Source organism: Brachycentrus maculatus, unplaced genomic scaffold, assembly GCF_059751285.1.
Source record: "Brachycentrus maculatus isolate JH-2025_06_01 unplaced genomic scaffold, ASM5975128v1 h1tg000134l, whole genome shotgun sequence".
Classification (NCBI taxonomy): Eukaryota; Metazoa; Arthropoda; class Insecta; order Trichoptera; family Brachycentridae; genus Brachycentrus; species Brachycentrus maculatus.
This window is the reverse complement of record NW_028280887.1, coordinates 375,001-396,998: the sequence shown is the minus strand read 5'-3', so window position 1 is coordinate 396,998 and position 21,998 is coordinate 375,001. Positions and strand designations below refer to the sequence as shown.

The 21,998-nt window shown below is 31.6% G+C and overlaps 1 protein-coding gene across 1 annotated transcript in view; it reads right to left on the bottom strand.

Annotated features, from left to right (window-relative positions):
- LOC148309260 (potassium voltage-gated channel protein Shaw-like) overlaps positions 1-21,998 on the bottom strand; it is a 213,987-nt gene that overhangs the window by 66,577 nt on the left and 125,412 nt on the right. Inside the window, exon 6 of the mRNA XM_088260391.1 lies at positions 1,383-1,802. Coding sequence (XP_088116517.1) covers positions 1,383-1,802 — 420 coding nt within the window. The remainder of the gene's footprint in view (positions 1-1,382; positions 1,803-21,998) is intronic.

Here is a 21,998-nt window from a genome sequence, read left to right as displayed (position 1 = left end):
ATAAAAACGTTTATGTGTCATTTTAAAAATCTATAATAATAAAAAGCAAATTTTAATTTTATTTGGTAAAAACCAATATCTCTTCAAATCTTTTGCGCAACGTATTTCGATAAAGTGTGTTGTACGCAACGGGGTCCTGGTATCAACCCTAATGAATGAAAATGAAGCATGGAGGGTCCAGAGGAAAATGAGAGCAGACTGAATGCAGTCAAAATGCGATTTGAATTTAATAATATCATCCAATATCAATATAATACTAGTAACAAAATATTTATTTAAAAATATTAATAATATTGAGAATATTAAATTCACATATTCGAGATCCGCCTGAAAACAAGATTTTTTTTTTTATAACGATTATAATTTTACCAGTTCATGGCTTCAGAGATGACAAAAATGTAAAAAAATAACCACTAATTGGAGATAATCTAGAATTGTGCACAAGTATTTGGAGACACTCAAAATGTTGTAAATACATTATTTATTAACTTTATAAATATAAACAACTTAATTTTAACCACTTTTTTATTATAAGTACACTTTAACCTACCGGTTAAATTGTACTTATACGGTTGGGTGATTCCATTAGTTGTTATTTGGAGTTGCTACACAATGCACAATAACATTAAGGATTAAGTTTTTGGTAAGGGAATGTAATTAATGATGAGTATTTTAATGTTTTATAATTAAATAAACTCTGATAATGACAAGGTTCTTATTATTTTTTGACATATCATCAAAGATGAAGAAGAATATGGAAGTATGGGCATTTACGGGGCTGACGACCGTCATAGGCTGGTTTAAGTGATCACTTTACAGACGTGTAACATTCATCAATTCTACCCATTATTGACTACCACGCTACTCAAATTCTTGGAAGTTCTATAAATATAAACCAATTTAGAAACCTTGTTCATGAATCACTAGATCTTCACTAGAGACATCTATTGGTGAGACGTAAAAGGTTTTTGATGTACAAGGTTCTTCTTGAAACCGGTAAGTTAAAGTGCACTTATAATACAAAGTCCGCCTCCGTAGTGTAATGGTCAGCACGCTCGCCTACCGTTCTGGAGGTCCTGGGTTCGATTTCCAGGGGGGGTAAAATAAATAAAAGTGATTTTTTCACTGTAATATTTATTTAATACTACCCTGGACTGGTACCTGAAGCGGAGGGCTGATCACCTTTCCTTCATGTGTAAACGATCAACATAACACTGCGTTTATATGAAGCAGTTCCCTATGCACCATTGGGGTGCGGATAAGGGTTTTTTTATCTAATATTTAAAAGTGGTTAAAACAAAGTTGTGTAATTTTATAAAGTTCATAAAATGTGCCACAAAGTATCTGCGAAAAACATTCAAGAAACAATATTTCTTACTCACCACAGATCTTACAGCCAATTCAATGGTGAACCAAACATTGCAGACGAGTTCGACGTAGAAAAAAGCTTCGTGCGGCCTTCCATAGTTCTCCTGCCATTTATTTGCAGAGCCAGGAGAGTACTTGAACTTCCCGTCGTGCGGATTGGTCCGGTGCAAGTTCCCATACAAAGTGCTGTACTCATTGATCATCAATGGACTCAAAGGTTTGCTCTTCGATGCGTCAATCAAGCCGTTTGTGACGTTGGTCTTGATGTCTTGTGTTTTGCCGGCGGCCTTCTTGTCATGGTCGGTCGACAGAGATGAGACGTTTGCTGGATTCGCCGACAAGTGTGACAGTTCCACCCTCAGATCGGGGTGGGTCTTCAGGCAGAATGATAGAACTGAGACGCAGATGAAGAAGACTGATATTACGGATATTATCTGAAACAAAAATAAATTAAATAAATTAAATATATTTTATTTTGATATGAACATAATTGAAGAAAGATATGGAAATATCATATACTGAAAGGTTTATCATCAGATTTTCTGCTAATTTCATCCATATGTGTTGTTGCAAATGTAATATAAATAAAATTTTCCCAGTATGTTAAATAATCCGATTATAACCTTTCATTCATGCGAATAAAAAAGGTATCTGCTGAATAAAAGCTTTTCCAGTCCAAGCATAGATGACTCCAGTGAGTTCATATGTACAGTGTCATGAGATTAATGATATATTTATAGGAGATCTAAAAAATTGAGAAGTTTGGTTGTCAATCATGGAAAAAATGGTGAATGTTGTATGTATGTAAAATAATCATGAGTGAGCCTGTAAATACTCAGACTTCCATCTTCATCTATGAGATATCAAATATGTACATGTAATATCTTATCAAACCAATCAGATCTTTTGATCAAAAGAACTTTGTTTATTATGCACTGGAGTTGTTCAACTCGTCTCCATTATTTATAAACTCATTAAAAATATAAACTAAATATAAAGGAGACATTCATAAATTGGTAATAGAAGTGGGCAGATCTGAAAATAGATCGTTCGGCATCTCCATACGCATATTATTCCAACTCCTGACTTGACCACATTCAAGTATTTAACATACTTGATCATATCAAGTTTATAATTTTCTGTTCAGACTCAGCTAGTCGCCCTTCAGGAAAATGCAATGATCGTTTATTTTTTTAAAGGTAAAACATGGAATTTACACATCATTTAAAATAATAAATAATGATGGGTTTATTTGGTACAATCTTAAAAATCCCCATAGCTTCTGGCGTACATTACTCGTTATAAAAGAGTGTAGCGGAGGAAAATACCCATTCGTTTGTTTCTGAGAGGGTTCTGTATTATTTTCAATTTTGTATTCCCTTTGTTCAGCAAAAACACGAGCATGTTTATGTTTCATTATCGAAATAAAACTTTTCCACGTGTGGGTAATGTGAAAAAATATATTTGCAATGCAATGAAAATATTTCACCATACATATCAAGATGATCTCTTTTAGACTCTTATTACATATGGTACATTCAAATTTAAATTGAAATATTTTGTACTGGTTGAAGAAAAGATGTAAGATGTATTTTTGACATATTTGTTTACATATTATATATTATGTTTAGATATCTCAACATAGATGAAGAAGAATATGGTAATCTAGCAAATAAAAGCTTAACAGCGAAAGGCAAAGTGACAGTACCTACATACTGGAGTCCCGGTATACGCCCTAATGCATGGAAGTGAAGCATGCAGTTGCCAAAAGAAGGATAAAAATAAACTGAATACAGTCAAAATGCAATCTGTTATACAAATCTGTGGCAGAACAATCGATGTTTGACTGGTGAAACAAGATAAGAATGCAAGGCAATGAATGTTATAAATATATAAATTTTATTTGACCAACGACCGGGTTTCGTCTGACATCATCAGACCAGTATGATGATGTCCCGGCGAAACCCGGTCATTGGTCAAATAAAATTTATGTGGAAAAAAGAATAAACTTGTTATTTTTTTAATATAAAATGCAGTTTCACTAAGAAATGTCAGTACAAAATTTAAATATAATAAACTTTATCGATAAAATTAAGGGAAGGTGTATTGAGATGCTGTGGAACGGAAGAGTGAGAAAAAAATGAGACGAATTTAGTAGAAAACAAGAGCAGTGGAAGAGCGTGGAAAATTTGACTAAATCAATCTTGTAACTCGGAATAATCGGCGGGTATATATTAGAACCCCTCATGTCTCTTCTTCCAACCCCAAGGATTCCGGCGCCCCGGAAGGCCGTTGGCGACCATTCACCGACTATACTCAGCGAAACTTCGAGATGCCGGACTGACCTGGGAGGAAGCCAAGGAGATGTCTCGTGTTGGCCATGTGCTCCACCTAGGGAGCGAACATGGAAAAAGAAGAAGAGAAGAAGAATATATTAGAAGACGCTTGAATGTGGAACAGATGGCGATTATTTGCAAACGTGGAGCTGCATGGCGTTCTATTGTTTCTGTCTACCCCTGCGGAAGCTGCGTGATAGTAAGTCAGCTATATATTTTTTTCAAAGATATAAAAGTTTGACGTATATAATAGGATATTTCAACGTAAGCATCTGGCCGTAATTTTCAAAATGTCCCATCGATCACGCTCGGTTTGCACACGATATCACTCCACCCCTAAATATGAAAAGCTCCTGCGATGGTGTAATGGTGACACATTTTTCTACTTTCGTGGATAAAGGAAGATATATGGGGTTACCGGACAGGTATAGTCTATCTTGAGAAGGAATGTTGTTCTCCGAGCAAGCTGTTGCGTTGTAAGCTTACTAAACTGGAACGGACTATAGATATATGGATTTCAAAGTGGTCTATGGGGTATTTTGAAGGGTTCATTGAAAAAAAAAACATGACAAGGGTAAAACTAGTTTTAAAAGAAATATTTCTCACATTTTTTGATACACTCATACATAAAATGAACATATGAGAATTATCTGAAAAATTAAACACTTGTATTATTACACTTCTTGAGTTTTATTTAGACGCTCGAAAGCGAAAATGGCGTCGCGGGTTTGATTCCCACCTATTGCAAAATAAATTCAAGAAATATTTATTTTGAATTTGTCTGGGTATTTGTGATGCATTTCTCACATTTGCCTTCCCTATCTTTACTATCCTACCCACAGATAAGACTCTTAAAGTAAAGGTTGGGCGGGTTATTTCTTTGAAAAAAAAACATAAAAAAATAACTAAATACCTAAATAAGAGGATGCATTGTGCAGTTTAATAGTTTCTCATAAAAAATGTCAATGCAAGCCAAACAGGCAGCTTATAACGGAGTGCTAGTACCAACACTATTGCATGGAAGCGAGACTTGCAATTGGTAAAAGAAGGATGAAATCAGAGTGAACGCCGTTGAAATGAGCTCTTTCGGACCAATGTATGAAAAAAAATGTTTTACTTGGATAACAGTATAAAAAATAAATATATTAGAAATAATTTGAAAGAATAAATAATTTATTTAGGAGGGAAATTTTTAGTTGTATGGTCGAACTCATACGTACTGAGTCATGGGATTTATCACATATCCACAAGTCCAAAATTTGTATTAGTGTGGTCGTCAATAATGTGTAGAGCGGTGAATGTTGCACGTGTGTAAAGTGATCACATAACCAGCTTATGACAGGTCATAAGCTCCGTTAATATCCAGACATTAATATTCTTCTTAATCTTTATTGAGATGTCAAAATATTAAAAAAAAATGAAAAAATCAGATTTGGGAAGTATTTATATTAGATTCACTGAAAATGTTGTGTGCATAGAAATTAATTATTATATTTGATCTCGATACCAGCAAACGAGTTGACTGTGTTTGATCAAATGAATAATTCGATTCCAGAAAATTAATATTTTCCCTTTGCAAACCGAGTTTCCTGAGAGTGCTATTAAAGAGATTGGTGTTTGAACGAGTCTGTCGCAGTATTTTTATGTCGTCCACACACCATATACGCATCAACTTATTATATACGTTATATGTCTTTCATATTATATGAAATAATGTTTACACGCGGTGGGACATAACACATGGTTAGTTGTGCCAAATAAAAGTTATTTAAAATAAAGGATAATTGATATTTCAACACAGATGAAGAAGCATTAAAAACTTAAGTATTTCAGGGGTTTATGACCTGTCATTGGCTGGTTTATGTGGTCACTTTATACACTAGTAACAATATTCAGTATTTTACCCATAATTGACAACCGTACTACTGAAATTTTGAAATTTATATAACCATTTGAACCCACGTTTCTAAGATTCATCGATAATGATTATCTTAGCCTTGAATTAATTCCTTATATCACCATTTAAACATTATATAAGCGTAATATACGTTTAACCTCGGCTCGTAACGCATGTCTGTATTGAAAACTATAGTGCATGTTGGTCTTCGGGTCGACCAAAAATCGCATGTGTTAGACATTTTGTGTAGTTTTGAGTGTGTAAATGGTGCTATGGTGGTGAAGGGTAGTATTGTTTGCATGCTGTGTTAGTGATTGTCCTGACGAAGAGACGGGTACGTCTCGAAACCGGTAGACGTAAAAATCTCGGTGAGTGGTTATATACTAATTTTATTAACATTTTTGTAAAAAAATAAATAAGTATTATATAAGCTATAACTGATTTCATCTATGCTTTGACTGATTTCAGTGCATCATTTTCTCTGTTTCTAGCATTCACTCTTCTTTTTTAACTTTATTAATCTTTCTGTCTCTAGAAAACATATTTCACAGGTATATTTATTAATTTCATCATAATCATAATTACAAATAATAATAATGTATTGTATGAACTTCCACAGTCGCAGTTTAATTTGTATACATAAACCTCTACTGCCTTGTACATTTATATCATTATTTTGGGTTTTGGAATTTTAATGTTGGGTTTTCTTGGTAAATACCACTTTTAAACACCGTGTACAATGTTTGAAAATGATGCGGGATTCATCAAAATTTTAAGATAAAGTGGTATTTTAATATAATCACAATGTTTTTTTTTAATTATTTTCTATGTAGTTTTATTTATGTAAATGATTTATTTATTAAATATTAAAATTAAACACCGATTTGATGTGTCTACTTAATTATATTTTATTATTAAAAACGCATACAAATAAAATTTGTGACAATTGTTTCGCCTTGTTATGGCTAAAAATAAGTGTTTGATTTTAATGTCAATAGGGTTCAACAAATTAAAAGCCAAATCTTTTAATATGTAAATGATGCTTTTCTCTACCGTTTTAACATTTTTACAACATGTATCGGCTGAGTAGAGAAATGTGGATGAAATTTTTATTTACTTTTATTGATAATTTATTGGTACAATTTTTACAGCGCTTAGGTTGCAGAAAGCTACGTGTTTACTTTGTGACACCGTATACGATAATATATTATATCGGTATCCGTTGTATAATCTCAATACTTTCAGGTCACACCCGGGTGTACGGTGGAACCATAAGGGAATTTTATTATTGCTTTGGGGTTATTCATCCACCATCCACCATCCCCCATCCGCCCACACACCCCTGCCCAATCCGGGCACGTAACTTCTCCACACTCCGCTCCGAAATGTCGGAGGGTTTTTAAAATGTGTATCTGCAATTATTTACGAGATGCGATCTCTTCCCGTGAAGATTCAAATTTAAGATATTTCATTGTGACAGAGAGCTTTGCTTAAAGCTATGAATAAAAAATTACTGAAGAGAAAAAGGACATTTGTTTAATTCACAATTTGGAGGATAATGTCTGGGTTGAGAAATACAATGCGTATTAGAAATTTGTAGAAATGATTCTAATTTATATGTATATATATATATAAATATTTATATATATATATATATATATATATATATATATATATATATATATATATATATATATATATATATATATATATATATATATATATATATATATATATATATATATATATATATATATATATATATATATATATATATATATATATATATATATATATATATATATATATATATATATATATATATATATATACACATATTTATATATATATATATATATATATATATATATACACATATTTATATATATATATATATATATATATATATATATATATATTTATATATATATATATATATATATATATATATATATATATATATATATATATATATATATATATATATATATATATATATATTTATATTTTACCTACTGCGACCTAAGAGGAGGATTTAATCCCCCTAAAAAACATTTTTCAGTACTTCTAGATTGATTTTTTTATACATTTATTTGTAAATTATACACAAACATTTAAATAAATATACTGATTACATTCTTTAAAAAAAATATCAACAAAATTAACATAGTTTTGGAGAGAACCATCAAGCCACCTTATGTGTCTTGTCGGTAGAGATTTACTATTGCTTTTATCTGTTTTAACCTAGTAAACATACAAAAAAATGTAAAAAAAAAGTATTTTTTTTTAGTTGAATTGTTGACCCTCAAGATAAGAAAGAAAAGGATGTCACAGACTTTTCAGTCGACAAAAAAGCCTGGAAGCAGTTTGTAGACTCTATATGCTTAACAAGAGAAACGTAAATATGTGGATATGTTAAATATAGTGTCTCACTAACTTAAAATTAAACACTTGTATTTTACCACTTATTGAGTTTTATTTTATTTTACACTACTTGTTTCGAAAACTATAGATGTTTTCATCGATAGGTAATTACAAAAACTAACGAGCAAAAAACATCTGCTGTTTTCAAACAAGTCATATGAAATTAAATAAAACTCAAAAAGTGTAATAGAAGTATTTGATTTTTAATAATCAACATGTCATTCTACAAAGTTACTGCCGAATCAATAGTATAAATAATTTTTTGACAAAGAAAAAAAGGAGATGAAGCTTTTTAATACAAAAATATGTAAGTATGAAATGAACTACATTGATAAAAAGAATTTTTAAATCAGAGTTAGTAAAATTTGTGATGAATTTTTACCATTTTTCGCAAATAAAAGAAAATCATACTTGAATGCATATATTTTAACTTACCATCCCAGTGCGCACGTCAATTTTCGATAAATTTTTATTACAACATTTTTCGAATGTGCATTTTTCATTTTCAATTGAAAAACACCGTTCTGTGGATAAAATGCCTGTGATAGCTCAATTATTTTTCCATCCAACAAGTCTGAAAATATTTCAGTCAGCTAGAGTGTTGGCTACGAGCGAAAATGCTATATCGTGGTGAAATATTCGCTAATTGAATCGAGGTAGTCGGGGAAACGGTATAATCCAGCTTTTTGGCCGGTAAAAGGCGTTAATTTTGTCACTCTGCCAGGGGTTGTAATTATACCCCCTCTGATAAACCAGACATTTTTCAAAACCCTCTTTCATGAATTACAACGTTCACTGGAGATCCTACAATTTATAATAAAGATGGTGAAAGTAAACAAAAATAAAATAATAATAAAATAAAATGATAAAACCCCTATCCGCACCCCAATGGTGCAAAAGGCACTGCTTCATATAAACGCAGTGTTATCTCGATCGTTTACACATGAAGGAATGGTGATCAGCCCTCCGCTTCAGGTACCAGTCCAGGTTAATATTGTATAAATATTACAGTGAAAAAATCACTTATATTTAGTTGACCCCCCCTGGGAATTGAACCCGGGACCTCCAGAACGGTAGCCGAGCGTGCTGACCATTACACTACGGAGGCAGACAAAATAATATTAATTTAACAAAAAAAGTCGATGTTCAATGGTATATTTCTTTTTAAATGGTAGTTGTATTTATAATTAACATTGCTTAGACATCTCATCAAAGATAAAGAAGAATATGGAAGTCTGGGCATTTACGGGGCTGACGACCGTCATAGGCTGGTTTAAGTGTAACTCACTTATCACTTTACACACGTGTTACATTTCATATTCTTCTTTATCTTTGATGAGATGTCAAAAAATAATATGAAAATAACTCCTGTAATTGGAGATAATCCAGATTTTGTGAACAAGTATTTGGCCACACTCAAAATGTTGTTAACATTGCTTAGTATGCACAAAAGATCAATTGATGGATTTTTGTTTCTTCTAGCTTATAACATGTTTTATTTTAATCTGTGTTGGGAACAGGAAGGATAAACTAGTGTTGGCCAATCAGGAAATTATCAGCATTATTGTTAGGAGTAAAACTGTTGACTGTCGTCAATTGGCCTTCCGTCCCATCAGAAAAAGATTCGGCACTTTGTCTTTCGTCATAATGGCATTAAAGTATTACTTTTTGATTTAAAAAAAAAAATTTTTTTCTATTATCTAACACTACATTGGTGTTTCAATTTGAGATGAAATATATATCGTTTGTATATGATAGAAGATGTAAGTCTGAGCCTCCCAAGGTTTACGACCAGGCATTTGAATTTGGTGAACGTTACACAAGAGTATAAAATGATCACATAAGGCAGCCAAATGACAAGTCATGAGCCCTGCTAGACTTGGATTTCCTTAATTTTTTGATATAAACGTAAAATATTTTATATAAAGTTAAGATACCTATGTTATTATATAATTTTTATGATATAATATAAAACTATCATGTTTTTTCCCACTACTTTGTTTAAATCAAACTTCGCTTAGTAAACATTATTTATGTTTTATAAGTAAAGGTGGTTTATAGGCTTATTTATTTGTGTAATAAATTCATCGCTTTTTCATATGGAATATTTTTTGGACCTCGTAAATTGAGTTTTTCCAACATATTACGCAGCATAAAAAAACCATCCCTTAATACTGAATTTTTATGCTTCAGCGCATTTTTTAATATTAATTTAATAATAATATATACATAATACTCGTTTCAGCGTATCATTCACTCTGTGTCAAGCATTCATTATCCTCACATTTTTATCAATCTTTCAATCCCCTGAAAATATGCTTCTTAACACCTCCTCTGCGATGGTGGGTCTGATCAGACCCACCATCGCGGAAAATTATTAATTACTTAATAGGTAATTTTTTTACGTCGTTTTCCTTCAGTGTAATCGTTCTTCAAACAATTACCTACAAATTGAGATATAAACAAAAATTATCGGACCAGATTCGAATGAGTTATTTAAAAAAAAAGAACAAATAAAAGATCAAAAATCATATTGAGTAAGGTCAGTTGTTCGCTATCAATGTGTTAGTGTGCCGTCTGCCGTGCCCTCGAACTCCCCAAAACAAAAGCAAACATTGTCAATCTTTGGCGATTGATTCTGTGTATTGTTTTTTTTACATTCGTTTTAAACTGATTTATTTGTTTACTTGTATGAAAAATACTAAGGATCACGTTTAAAAAAGTGTAATTATTACATAAGTTGTTAATATTTTCATAAATTGATTCGGCAGTTACTTTTTGGTAAAATCTAACCATTTTTAATTTAAGTTTTACTTAGAAAATACCACAAATAGTGGTAATATATAGTATATAATAGATTTATGTATATATACAACACCGACATACACAAAGTTACTAACTTCAAAACTTCACAATAAACTGTTTTATGTTTGAACAATTTCTAGTTTTTAAAAAAAAAATCTTTACGACACTTTACCACAATGAATGGCAGGAAAAAAAATAAATATCTCATAACGAGATTGGACGACTTTTGGACAGTTCTAAAATTGAAAGAAAAGTGAGAAAGTAGTGTAGATGACAGTGATTTAGAATTCAAAAACCTTAGATACAGAATTTTAAAGTGAAACAGAAAACTTGGTTTTGTAAGAAATGTCAGTAAGTGATGAAGACATCGATTTTAACAAGAAAAGTAGCGATTGTCTTCTGATTTTTTGATAATAATTTACTTGTCAATATTAAAATTAAATTTGTTACCTATTATGTCTAACGAACTTGTATATAAAAATAATTTATACCCAAAAATTAGTTTTATTTAGTACCGTACAAAATTATATTCATAATTTCTAAGACCCGCAAATCTATGTAAGAAATGGCGAACATTAAATGAATATTTACACCATTTTGGGCAATTCTGTTTATATTTTTCAATGAAAAATTTACCATTTTCACTGTATTTAAAATAAATTTTAATTGCATTATGGACAAAAATTTATCTTGAATTATGAACTCAAGTCAAAATCCCAGAATCATTTTGTGGTTTTTGGAGCTAACCACCACGTTTTATATTTGAAGATAACAAATAAAAGTTAAAAATTCTATCTTTTATGATGTTGACTTAAAATATAGTTAAAAAATTAAAAACACAAATTATTTGAATTCAGTAAAAATAAACATGTTTACAACCACTGCTTCATGCCGATCATGCCTCACGCGGGTGCGACATGCTACGCGGTGGTAGTTAGCAGCTGCGCTCGGTCGAGTTCGCATGTAAAATGAAGCGCTTGGATAATTTAAATTCAAAACTATCAAAAACTTGAAAATTCTCATACAAAACTTATGACACATTATCCTATTGCTATGTAGCCTATTTTGATTAATATATAAAATATAAAAACCCGACAAAAAACGTCTAAAAGGCGATTTCTGTACTGGGTCAGATCAGACCCACCACCGCTGGGCGCGTTTTGTTTGAGGGCATCGCGCTTTAGGTGTTAAATAGATCTTCACTTTCATTATTTAATTTAACATTTGTTAAAAAAAAATCTCAGGTAGAATAAATTCACAACTAGTGATAAAAAATAGACGTATTTAAAGTAACAAAATAAATATTTTCCCCTCATTTTATTTTTTTGTACACGAACTGGTCAAATAAAATAAAAAGTGAAAAAACACTATGCAGTTCTGTTGTGGTTTTATCATATGAAATGTAGTCCCATAAAGAAATGTTTACACAAAACTTAAATTTCATTAAATTAGTTTGTTTGAATTGTCAACCAAATTTCAAAATTTTCCAAGAAGTAAAAAAGTAAATTGCATTAATTTAATATAAATATGCAATAAATTTAAATCTTTCAACAATATTTATTTCGTCAAGCATTTATACCAAGTAAATTCAATCTAAAACAATAAAAAGTTCATTTTTTACTTGGTCGCATTCTGTTTAGTGTAACACATTTTAATAAATAATCATGAGGCAATCAGTAAACAGAGGCTGTTAGGGGATGCAAATGTCTTCATCGTGAACGCTGAATCATTAGGAAAGCTCTAAGGATGGGATAACAAATGAAGGGATGAAAAATCTTCCCTAGTTTGTCAAGATTACGAGAATCGTTCTGAAAGCTTCTCTGTATTATTCTGAGGGAGAATTTAAAAGAACAAATTAGGACTGGTAGAAACCGTCCATTAGAGATGAGTGCAAATTATAAGTGTATTTATTGTGTACCCATGATTGACAACCAAATTACTTACATTAGAAATTTGAAAGATACAAAATATCGTTAATTTGGAATATGTGATAAAAAGATTTTTTCTTCTTTTATTTGTTATTACATATCGCTTGTTTAATGCCAAAGGACCACAATACAAAAAATTACTCTTTTTCCAAAAATGGTATCGAAATCGTCAACATTTTCATATTCGAAAAAGACACCCATAATTCTAGCGTTAGAAAATTTCATAAAATTTTTTGACATCTCATCAAAGATGAAGAAGGATATGGAAGTCTGGGCATAGATGAAGAACATAGATGAAGACCTATATTTTTTTCAATTAACTTTGAATTTATGGAGAAATTTTAAAATTATTTCTTTATTTTCAATTCAATTCAAACCCTTATCCGCACCCCAATGGTGCATAGGGCACTGCATTATACAAACACAGTGTTATCTTGATCGTTAAAACACGAAGGAAAGGTGATCAGCCCTCCGCTTCAGGTACCAGTCCAGGGTAGTATTGAATAAATATTAGGGTGAAAAAATCACTTATATTTATTTGACCCCCCCTGGGAATCGATCCCGGGACCTCCAGAACAGTAGCCGAGCGTGCTGACCATTACACTACGGAGGCGGATAAATTTTCTTACTTCTTAATTACATGGTTACATCTAGAAATTTTTTACTCTTATTTTGGAAGACAATTCTTAAAAGCTGAAATTTCTAATTGGAACGAATTCCCTTCTGGAAAAGAAAAAACCCAGGTATTCTAAAGTATTAGAAATAAACCGTACTTACCAATTAATGTTTGTTTTAAAAGCTTTTTTTTCCTTTTGAAAAAATGTTCTATAAAATTCAATTAAAATACTGAATGGTATTTTCTTTAACGTTTCGAGATGAAACAAAATTTTAATTGGGGCTCTATTTATGATGAAGGTTTTGAGATATTTTGGAAAATTTATCTTGTTATCAATGTCAAATTTGCAAGGAAATTATCAACACATTCAGATGCCCATAAAAAGAGAAATAAAAAATATAAAAAATATTTATTTAATAAAAAAACCAACAAAATTTTAGTAATATCCGAATCACACTTCACTTCGCTCACTCCTTTCAAGAACGTCATAAATCAAAAAACTTGATTTTTCAGGAGAACGTTTTTAAAGTTCAAACATAAAATACAATGTAATAAAAATAAATATCAAGCCACTTACTGAACTTTTTACTGTGCAACAGATCTTTTTAGGTAAAACCTGAATGTTTTTTCTCCATTTGAAAAATATTTAGTATATTTAAAAAAAATAATTAAACAATACCTTTTCTTCAAAATGCAAAAACAACACTTTCAGCCCTGTAGCGGGTAAATATTGGGTTAAAAATATGCCTCCTTTGCTGGGATATAGTACTTTTTCTGGGCATTCTGAAAACATGCACAATTCAAAATTCACGATTTTTGATTTATGACGTTCTTGAAAGGAGTGAGCGACATGTAACATTCACCATTCTACCCATTATTGACTCATACGTACCCGCCAATTATTACGACTCCTTACCCGGCCGGCTTTCAAGTATTTGACATACCTGATTGTGCCAAGTATTCCTTGGTCTTCCTCTGCTACATTTGCCTCATAAATTTGTTTAAACGTTCTTTCCTCACTCATACGTTCCACAAGTTCAAAACATCTCAACACACCTTTCTTAATTTTATCGATAATGCTTATCTCAGCCATGCATTATTTCCTTATTTCACCATTCGAACATCTATCAAACATCGTTTGTATTTTCTCTCCCGGGGTTTACATACCATTTTTTATTTGCATGTTTGATCATTTCACAACGTAGTTAATTTCTTCTTTTTAAAAATTCAGAAGTGCCGATCAAACTCAATGACCAAACGTGCTAATTACAGTTAATTTCCAATACATTTTGTTAGCATAATTAAATTTCCCTAAGTTGGAAATACACCCAATCACCACGCTGCGAGCAGTAAAAGTTTGTAAGGGCGTCAATTTGGGCCACTGGGTTTGAATGGGAATAGTTATATTAATAACGGCTACTATAGCATTATCCTTACTATCCCGTTAGCGTAGTTTGGCTAAATACACTAACGAAATACATTAACAATATGTTGAGGGTGTATTTTATTATAATTGAAGATACAATAAAATTTCATTAATTCATTCGGCAGTCAGTACTTAGTGGTAAAATCTATTCATTTTAAACTTAAGTTGTACTTAGTAAATACCATTATTTATTAAAATCTACTGTGACACGTGTTTTTATGCATTATTGTGGTGTTTACATACGGTGTTTGAAAATGATGCGGAATTTTAAGAAATAGTGGTATTTCCTCAGTAAAACTTATTTACAACATTTTGAGTGTGTCCAAACACTTGTTCACAAATCTGGATTATCTCCAATTATAGGAGTTATTTTTTATATTATTTTTTGTCTCATCAAAGATGAAGGAGAATATGGAAATCTGGGCATTTACGGGGCTGACGACCGTTAAAGGCTGGTTTAAGTGATCTAGTGTGGCGTTTTATTCTCTCTGCCCACTGCTGCAAAGGTAAGTTGATTAGTAAGTATTATGTATTTGCAACTTTGAAATTTTAAGTCACATGTTTTTAAGTTGATTATTGGTAAATTGTAAGAGTGTATGCGTCACTTAAACCAGTCAGTGACAGGTCTTCAAATATCCAGACTTCATCTCCATTGAAATTTTAATAAAATCTGAATAAATACCCTCATATATTTTGTATATGTAATAATTTTTTTATTAATTTTAATGACCTGATGACGGAAATATTTTCCAAATCCAGTAGTCACAAATAAGTGTTTAAAAAAATGGTATTAAACAAAGTAAACGATGGGTGGTAAGGATAGTGTAATGTTTTGTAAATTAAAAGTATTAATAACTTTGTGGTATGGTAATACAACACTCTCCTTATCATCCATTTTTTTAAACCCTTATCCGCACCCCAATGGTGATAGGGCACTGCGTCATATAAACTCAGTGTTATCTTGATCGTTTACACATGAAGGAAAGGTGATTAGCCCTCCGCTTCAGGTACCAGTCCATGGTAATATTAAATAAATATTACAGTGAAAAAATCACTTGTATTTATTTTACCCCACTTGGGAATCTAACCCGGGACCTCCAGAACGGTAGTCGAGCATGCTGACCATTACACTACGGAGGCACCATTACACTACGGAGGCGGACAAAAACTTTGTGTAAAACCCTGGTATTTTTCAAATCCGGTATTGGTGTGTATGTATGAATACTCAAACATACTCAAAATAATATTATTCACGATTTCCGTTATTTCGAAGAGCTAAGATAAAACGAATGAATGCTTTTCGTAAACGAATATCGAATACATTTTAGCTCTTTCGATTTGCGATATAATATGTCACCAGAATCCAGTAAAACGATGGCGCAGAGACATTGAGAGCACTAAAATGTCGCGATAAAAATGAGTGTAATAATCTTTCATCCCTATCGCACAAATAGGGGTTCATCAAAGTCACGAGGGAGGAAAGATTGGGGAGAATTACAGACAAACTATTGTCATAAAGCCACTTGTACGAATATTTGGATATTTTATATTCACCAAAACTTCTATTGTTCTTATCTTTTTTTGTGTAACTTATTTTTGTTTTTATATTCAGTACCTATTTTTTAATTTACTTGATACCTGTATCGAAAACATTTCCTTTAAAATTTGAACGAATATTAAACAAACAAAAATATCAGACTTTGGATTTTCATATGTTTTATAAATATTTCTATAAAAAATTACTAGTTGCCTAAAAGAATTCTCCTTGCCTATGTACAAGGATTTATAGCATGAACAGTTTTTTTATCCTTAAAAAAAATATAGTGAAAATATATTTATAGTAAAATATTAAATAAATGAGGTTGATCCCTAGAAACCGTACAATAGATACAATACAAAACAATAGAAACTATGGATTTAATATCTTTTATCAATCAAGATTTGTCACAAAGTAAATTTATATGTCTCATTCGTCTTATTTTATTATCCAAATAAGACAGCACTTTATCAACTGAACACTATTTGTTTTAATTATTTTTGATAAAAAGAGCACTTGATCGGTGCTACGAGATATATAATACGTATTTATATATCGTTATTTCTTTCTCTATAATAAATATGGTACTACCCTAACGAGAAAGAGAGAGACAACTAAAGTACTCGGCTTTCCCACTATTCTTGTATCTTGCTACCTGCACTCAGTCGCCGCATGACGGCGCATTGGCACATACGTGTTGTCTCTATGACTCAGTTGGCGGCGAGTTGGTACTTGCAGCGAGCTTTGTACTACGATTTCCATACAAATATGAACTGAAGTCTATCGATATCCCCTTTCAAGACATGTGTTATTTTTGGATGGCCAGAAAGAAAAGTTTAAGAAAAGAAAACAATTGTATATTTATGAGAAAGATATCTATTTTTCAACGTTTCTTTTAATAAACTTTTAAAAGACATTATTTTTCTCGCTGAGCGATTTTATTTTACTGAAATGGTGGACCAGTAACTGCGTATCTCGGAAAAATAAACATAAATGTTAATGTTATTTTAATAAGGTGCATATAAAAGGTGTGTTTGCTTTATATTAAACCGGTTTTCAAGGTTTTTTAATGACATTTTCATCCTTTGGTTTAATTATGCCGGTAAAATAGAAACCGGGATAGCATGATTTGCATAATGGGAAGATATATTTTATTTAACAGGTTAACACTTTTCTTAAAGTTCATTGTGACACGGGTTTGGATGCATTCTGCATCATTCTCAAACACCTGTTATTGTTTAAAGTGATGCGAAATGCATCAGAACACGTGTCACAATAGATTTTTAGAAAAAAATATTAGAAACTAAGTCAAATTTAAGGTTATAATGTTTAGATATTACCACAAAGTGACTGCGGAATCATTTTTTTTTGGTGTGCGGTGTGCGGTGTGCGGTGTGCGGTGTGCGGTGTGCGGTGTGCGGTGTGCGGTGTGCGGTGTGCGGTGTGCGGTGTGCGGTGTGCGGTGTGCGGTGTGCGGTGTGCGGTGTGCGGTGTGCGGTGTGCGGTGTGCGGTGTGTGGTGTGTGTGTTGTGTGGTCTGTGATGTGTGTGGTGTGTGAGGTGTGTGTGGTGTGTGTTGTGTGGTGTTTGTGGTGCATCGTGAGTGGTGTATTGTGTGGTGCGGTTAAATTGCATTTAATAAATATTTCATTACATAAGTATGGTACCATGTAATATATAATGGCGTTGCATATAAAATATATTGCTTTTGCCAAATTACACATTAAAAAATGTTTCCTTCGAAAACGGCGTCTTAAATTTATGGCAAAACGGACAAAAATCCATCTCTGGGTTAAAATTTAAATGAAGAAATAACGCGTTTGTTTAATAGCGTAAATGATATTAACATTATTTTTGGACTTTTAGTTTAGATACGTACATATGTATCTGCAGTATAGCTGACAACAAAATTGCGGTATGTAAATTTTAGCATGTTTTTCCGACATTGTTGGAATTATCACACGTTTCGTATAATGAATTACAGCCCGACATAAACTCGGAAAAAAGTGCTTTGAGCTCGAACAAAGGAAACCCAATTATCGCGGTTGACCCAGGGTGAATTAGCGCGTGGGGCGAGCAATGGATCTGAAGTAGTGGAAAGTGAATAAATTTAATGTGTTAAATTGTATGAGAAAACTTATTCCGGAATCGGTGATACATTAAATTTTCCCTTTTGAAAAAAGTTACGAGAGATAATTGCGAGTACTTTTTGAACCATAAAATTCTATTTGACTTATACAAAGTTTGAAAAATTAATGAACCGTTATAAAAAATTTTTGTCCGCCTCTGTAGTGTAATGGTCAGCACGCTCGGCTACCATTCTGGAGGTCCCGGGTTCGATTCCCAGGGGGGGTCAAATAAATATAAGTGATTTTTTCACTTTAATATTTATTCAATATTACCCTGGACTGGTACCTGAAGCGGAGGGCTGATCACCTTTCCTTCATGTGTAAACGATCAAGATAACATTGCGTTTATATGAAGCAGTGCCCTATGCACCATTGGGGTATATAAGGGATAAGGGTTTTTATTTTTATTATTTATAAAAAATTACATAATTTATATAAAAATGCAATATAAAACAGCGCACTCAACAAATTTCATTTTAATTTTTTTTTACTATTTAAAAACGTATTTTTCTCTTTTTGGCCTTATCTGTACACAAATGTTTATAAGTCACCACATTGGATAGATGCTGTGTTACCTTGGTCACTGACTAAGTATAAGCGGGGTGGTTAGTCCTGCGCAGGGTGAGGGAGCAGCCATATGATTGATTTGAGTAACCTTTAAGACCATAGATACTGTCGTAAACTTACACTTGAAGCAACGTGTGTATGTTTGTACATACATCCGCATAAATTTGAATAAAAGGGTATTTGATAAATAAATATTTTCCAATCCAACTATAGATGAATCCAGTGAACTCACATTAATGATATATAGTATGTTTGAGTTCCAAAATTCGAGTAGTGTGATTGTCAATCATGGGTAGAATATTACTCGTGTATTATGTGATCACTTAAAACAGTAATTCCTGTAAACACCTACACTTGCATTTGATTCTTTATTTTTATTTATAATTCATAATTCATGTTAGAATTTAAAATTTTAATTATTATTAAAGCTAAATTCATCATGTGTAATATTGTTTATCACAAATAATGTTTTTGCTTAAAATTTGCTCATTAAGTTACTCCTGAGTGAATAAATCCAAATTTGTGAACAATGATTTGAACATATCCAAAATGTGGTTTTATATTGCATAAGTATGTTTTTATATGAAAAATACATAAGGGTTTTCATTTAAACGTGATGTAAGAATAATAATTTACACGTGTTCAACCCTAATGCATACTTAAGAGTCTGAAAACAACCCTTTTAATTCATGTAAATAAAATTCCTTCCTGGAATATTCATAAAATATCACGTTCTTAGTCAACACGTACTAAAATATCACACTTTAGTAAAAAATCATCACTTTAAAAGAACAAAAAAATCAAATATATTTTCAACATATAAAAATCTAGGGATCAAACTAAACATTGTTTTTCATGTATTTTTTTAAAAAATACATTATTCAATTAAGAAATATACATAATTATTTCATAATAATGTATGGATGTGAAGCATGGAGTTAGCAAAAGAAGTATGAAAAAGACTGAATGCAGTCGAATTGCATGACAGATTTTCACTGGTAAAATGAGGAAAGAATGCATGGCTGAGATAAGCAATATCTATGAAATTAATAAAGGTCTGTTGAGATGGTTTAGAAGTGTAAGACATATGTGGGTAAAGAAAGACCGAGAAAAACTTATGATTACGATAATTAGGTCAGAAATATATACTGGTGTGGCGTTCTATTTTCTGTGTCGTTTGTTAGTTTAAAATGAAGTGGATTCAAAAATCAATATTTTCATCGAAATTTCAGTTTATCTATAAATTTTTGTTTTACCCTTTTATGACTGGAAACAAACATACCATATATCATAATACAATATAATATCCATTTTACAAGTCATAAATTTGGTAAGTTATGACGTAGAACTACACAACAAAGCATAAAGTTTTTTTATTGAAACTTTTATTGCAAGCAATTATAATACTTATATACGATACAAACCGCCATTTTTGGTAGTTAGATGTAAAAAATATAAATGTATGTTGTTATATACAACAGCAAAAAGTAACTTATCAGCACTTCGCTTCACCGCAGGTATAGGCAGAGAGATGAGATCACTCTGTTTTGCAGACAACTACCATATTCATGTGTCTCTTCATAAATACAAATCCGTTAATTATCCGACACCTTTCAAGTATTTGAAATACTTGATCATTACAAGTTTTCCTCTGCTTCTATTTCAAACTAAATTTGCCTTATAAACTTTTTTACTGTAGCTTCCTCACTCATTCTATCCACATGTCCAAACTATCTCTACACATTCTTCATTTTATCGATAATGCTTATCTCAGACCTGGATTTTTTTCATATTTAACCATTTAAACATCTATTACATATGTTTTCGCTTCAAATTTATCTGAAAAATTGCGTCACAACCTACATTCAGTGTACTTTAATATTTTTAATATATTTTCTTAGCCATTCTCTCGTTTTCTTTTTGTTCCATATGACCACCTTCAAGAAAATTTCTTCATCATCAAGTTAGTTATCAAATACCCCTAGCGTACACTTAAATTCTTTTCTATTTTATTATTTTTTTTTCTTTCATAGATCAATTTTCCCCAAAATGTTTTTATGATAATAAAAGGTGTTTGTTTGTTTATTTTTATTGTTAGTTTCACTTGGCAAATCAGATTCCGCATCATTTAACAAGGTTATGGTGTTTGAAAATGGTGTAACGAAAAATTTAATTTTAAGGAAAAGTGGTATTCATTAAATGATAAATCATATTATTTTTTGACATCTCATCAAAGATGAAGAAGAATATGGAAGGCTGACGACCATCATAGGCTGGTTTAAGTGATCACTTTACACACGTGTAACATTCACCAATTCTACCCATTATTGACAACCACACTACTCAAATTCTTGGAAGCTCTATATACATTAACCAATTTAGAAACCTTGTTCTTGAATCACTAGAACTTCGCTAGAGACATTTATTGGTGAGATGTAAAGAAGCTTTTTACTAAGCAGAAACTCTTATATTAGTATGTGAGACTTCCATATTCTTCTTCATCTTTGATGAGATGTCAAAAAATAATATGAAGGTGACTCCTGCATTGGAGATGATCCAGATTTTGTGAACAAGTATTTGGACACACTCACAATGTTATAAATGATAAATCAATTGAAAATATTCATGTTGAATTTCATACCGGTGGTTTCATTACCATTCGTTAGCGAAACTACCCCTTAACTAGTAATCCATTAATGAGGGATCTAGAACGTGATTTTTATACCGTACCACGTTTTACGTTCACTCCGGCAGTCTGCAAAGCACAGTCTAATGGGCACGGAACACTAATCTGACCGGATTATCGGAACATTTTGTGTGGTAACAAGTTTCATTGATTTTTCTAACAGCTAGGGGCTTAACTTACTCTGAAGTTTGATAAATTAGATCGGTTTTATCCTCTCAACACGCTGATACAAAATATTTCTGATGAAAGCTAAGTAATTAACCATATTTTACACAATTTA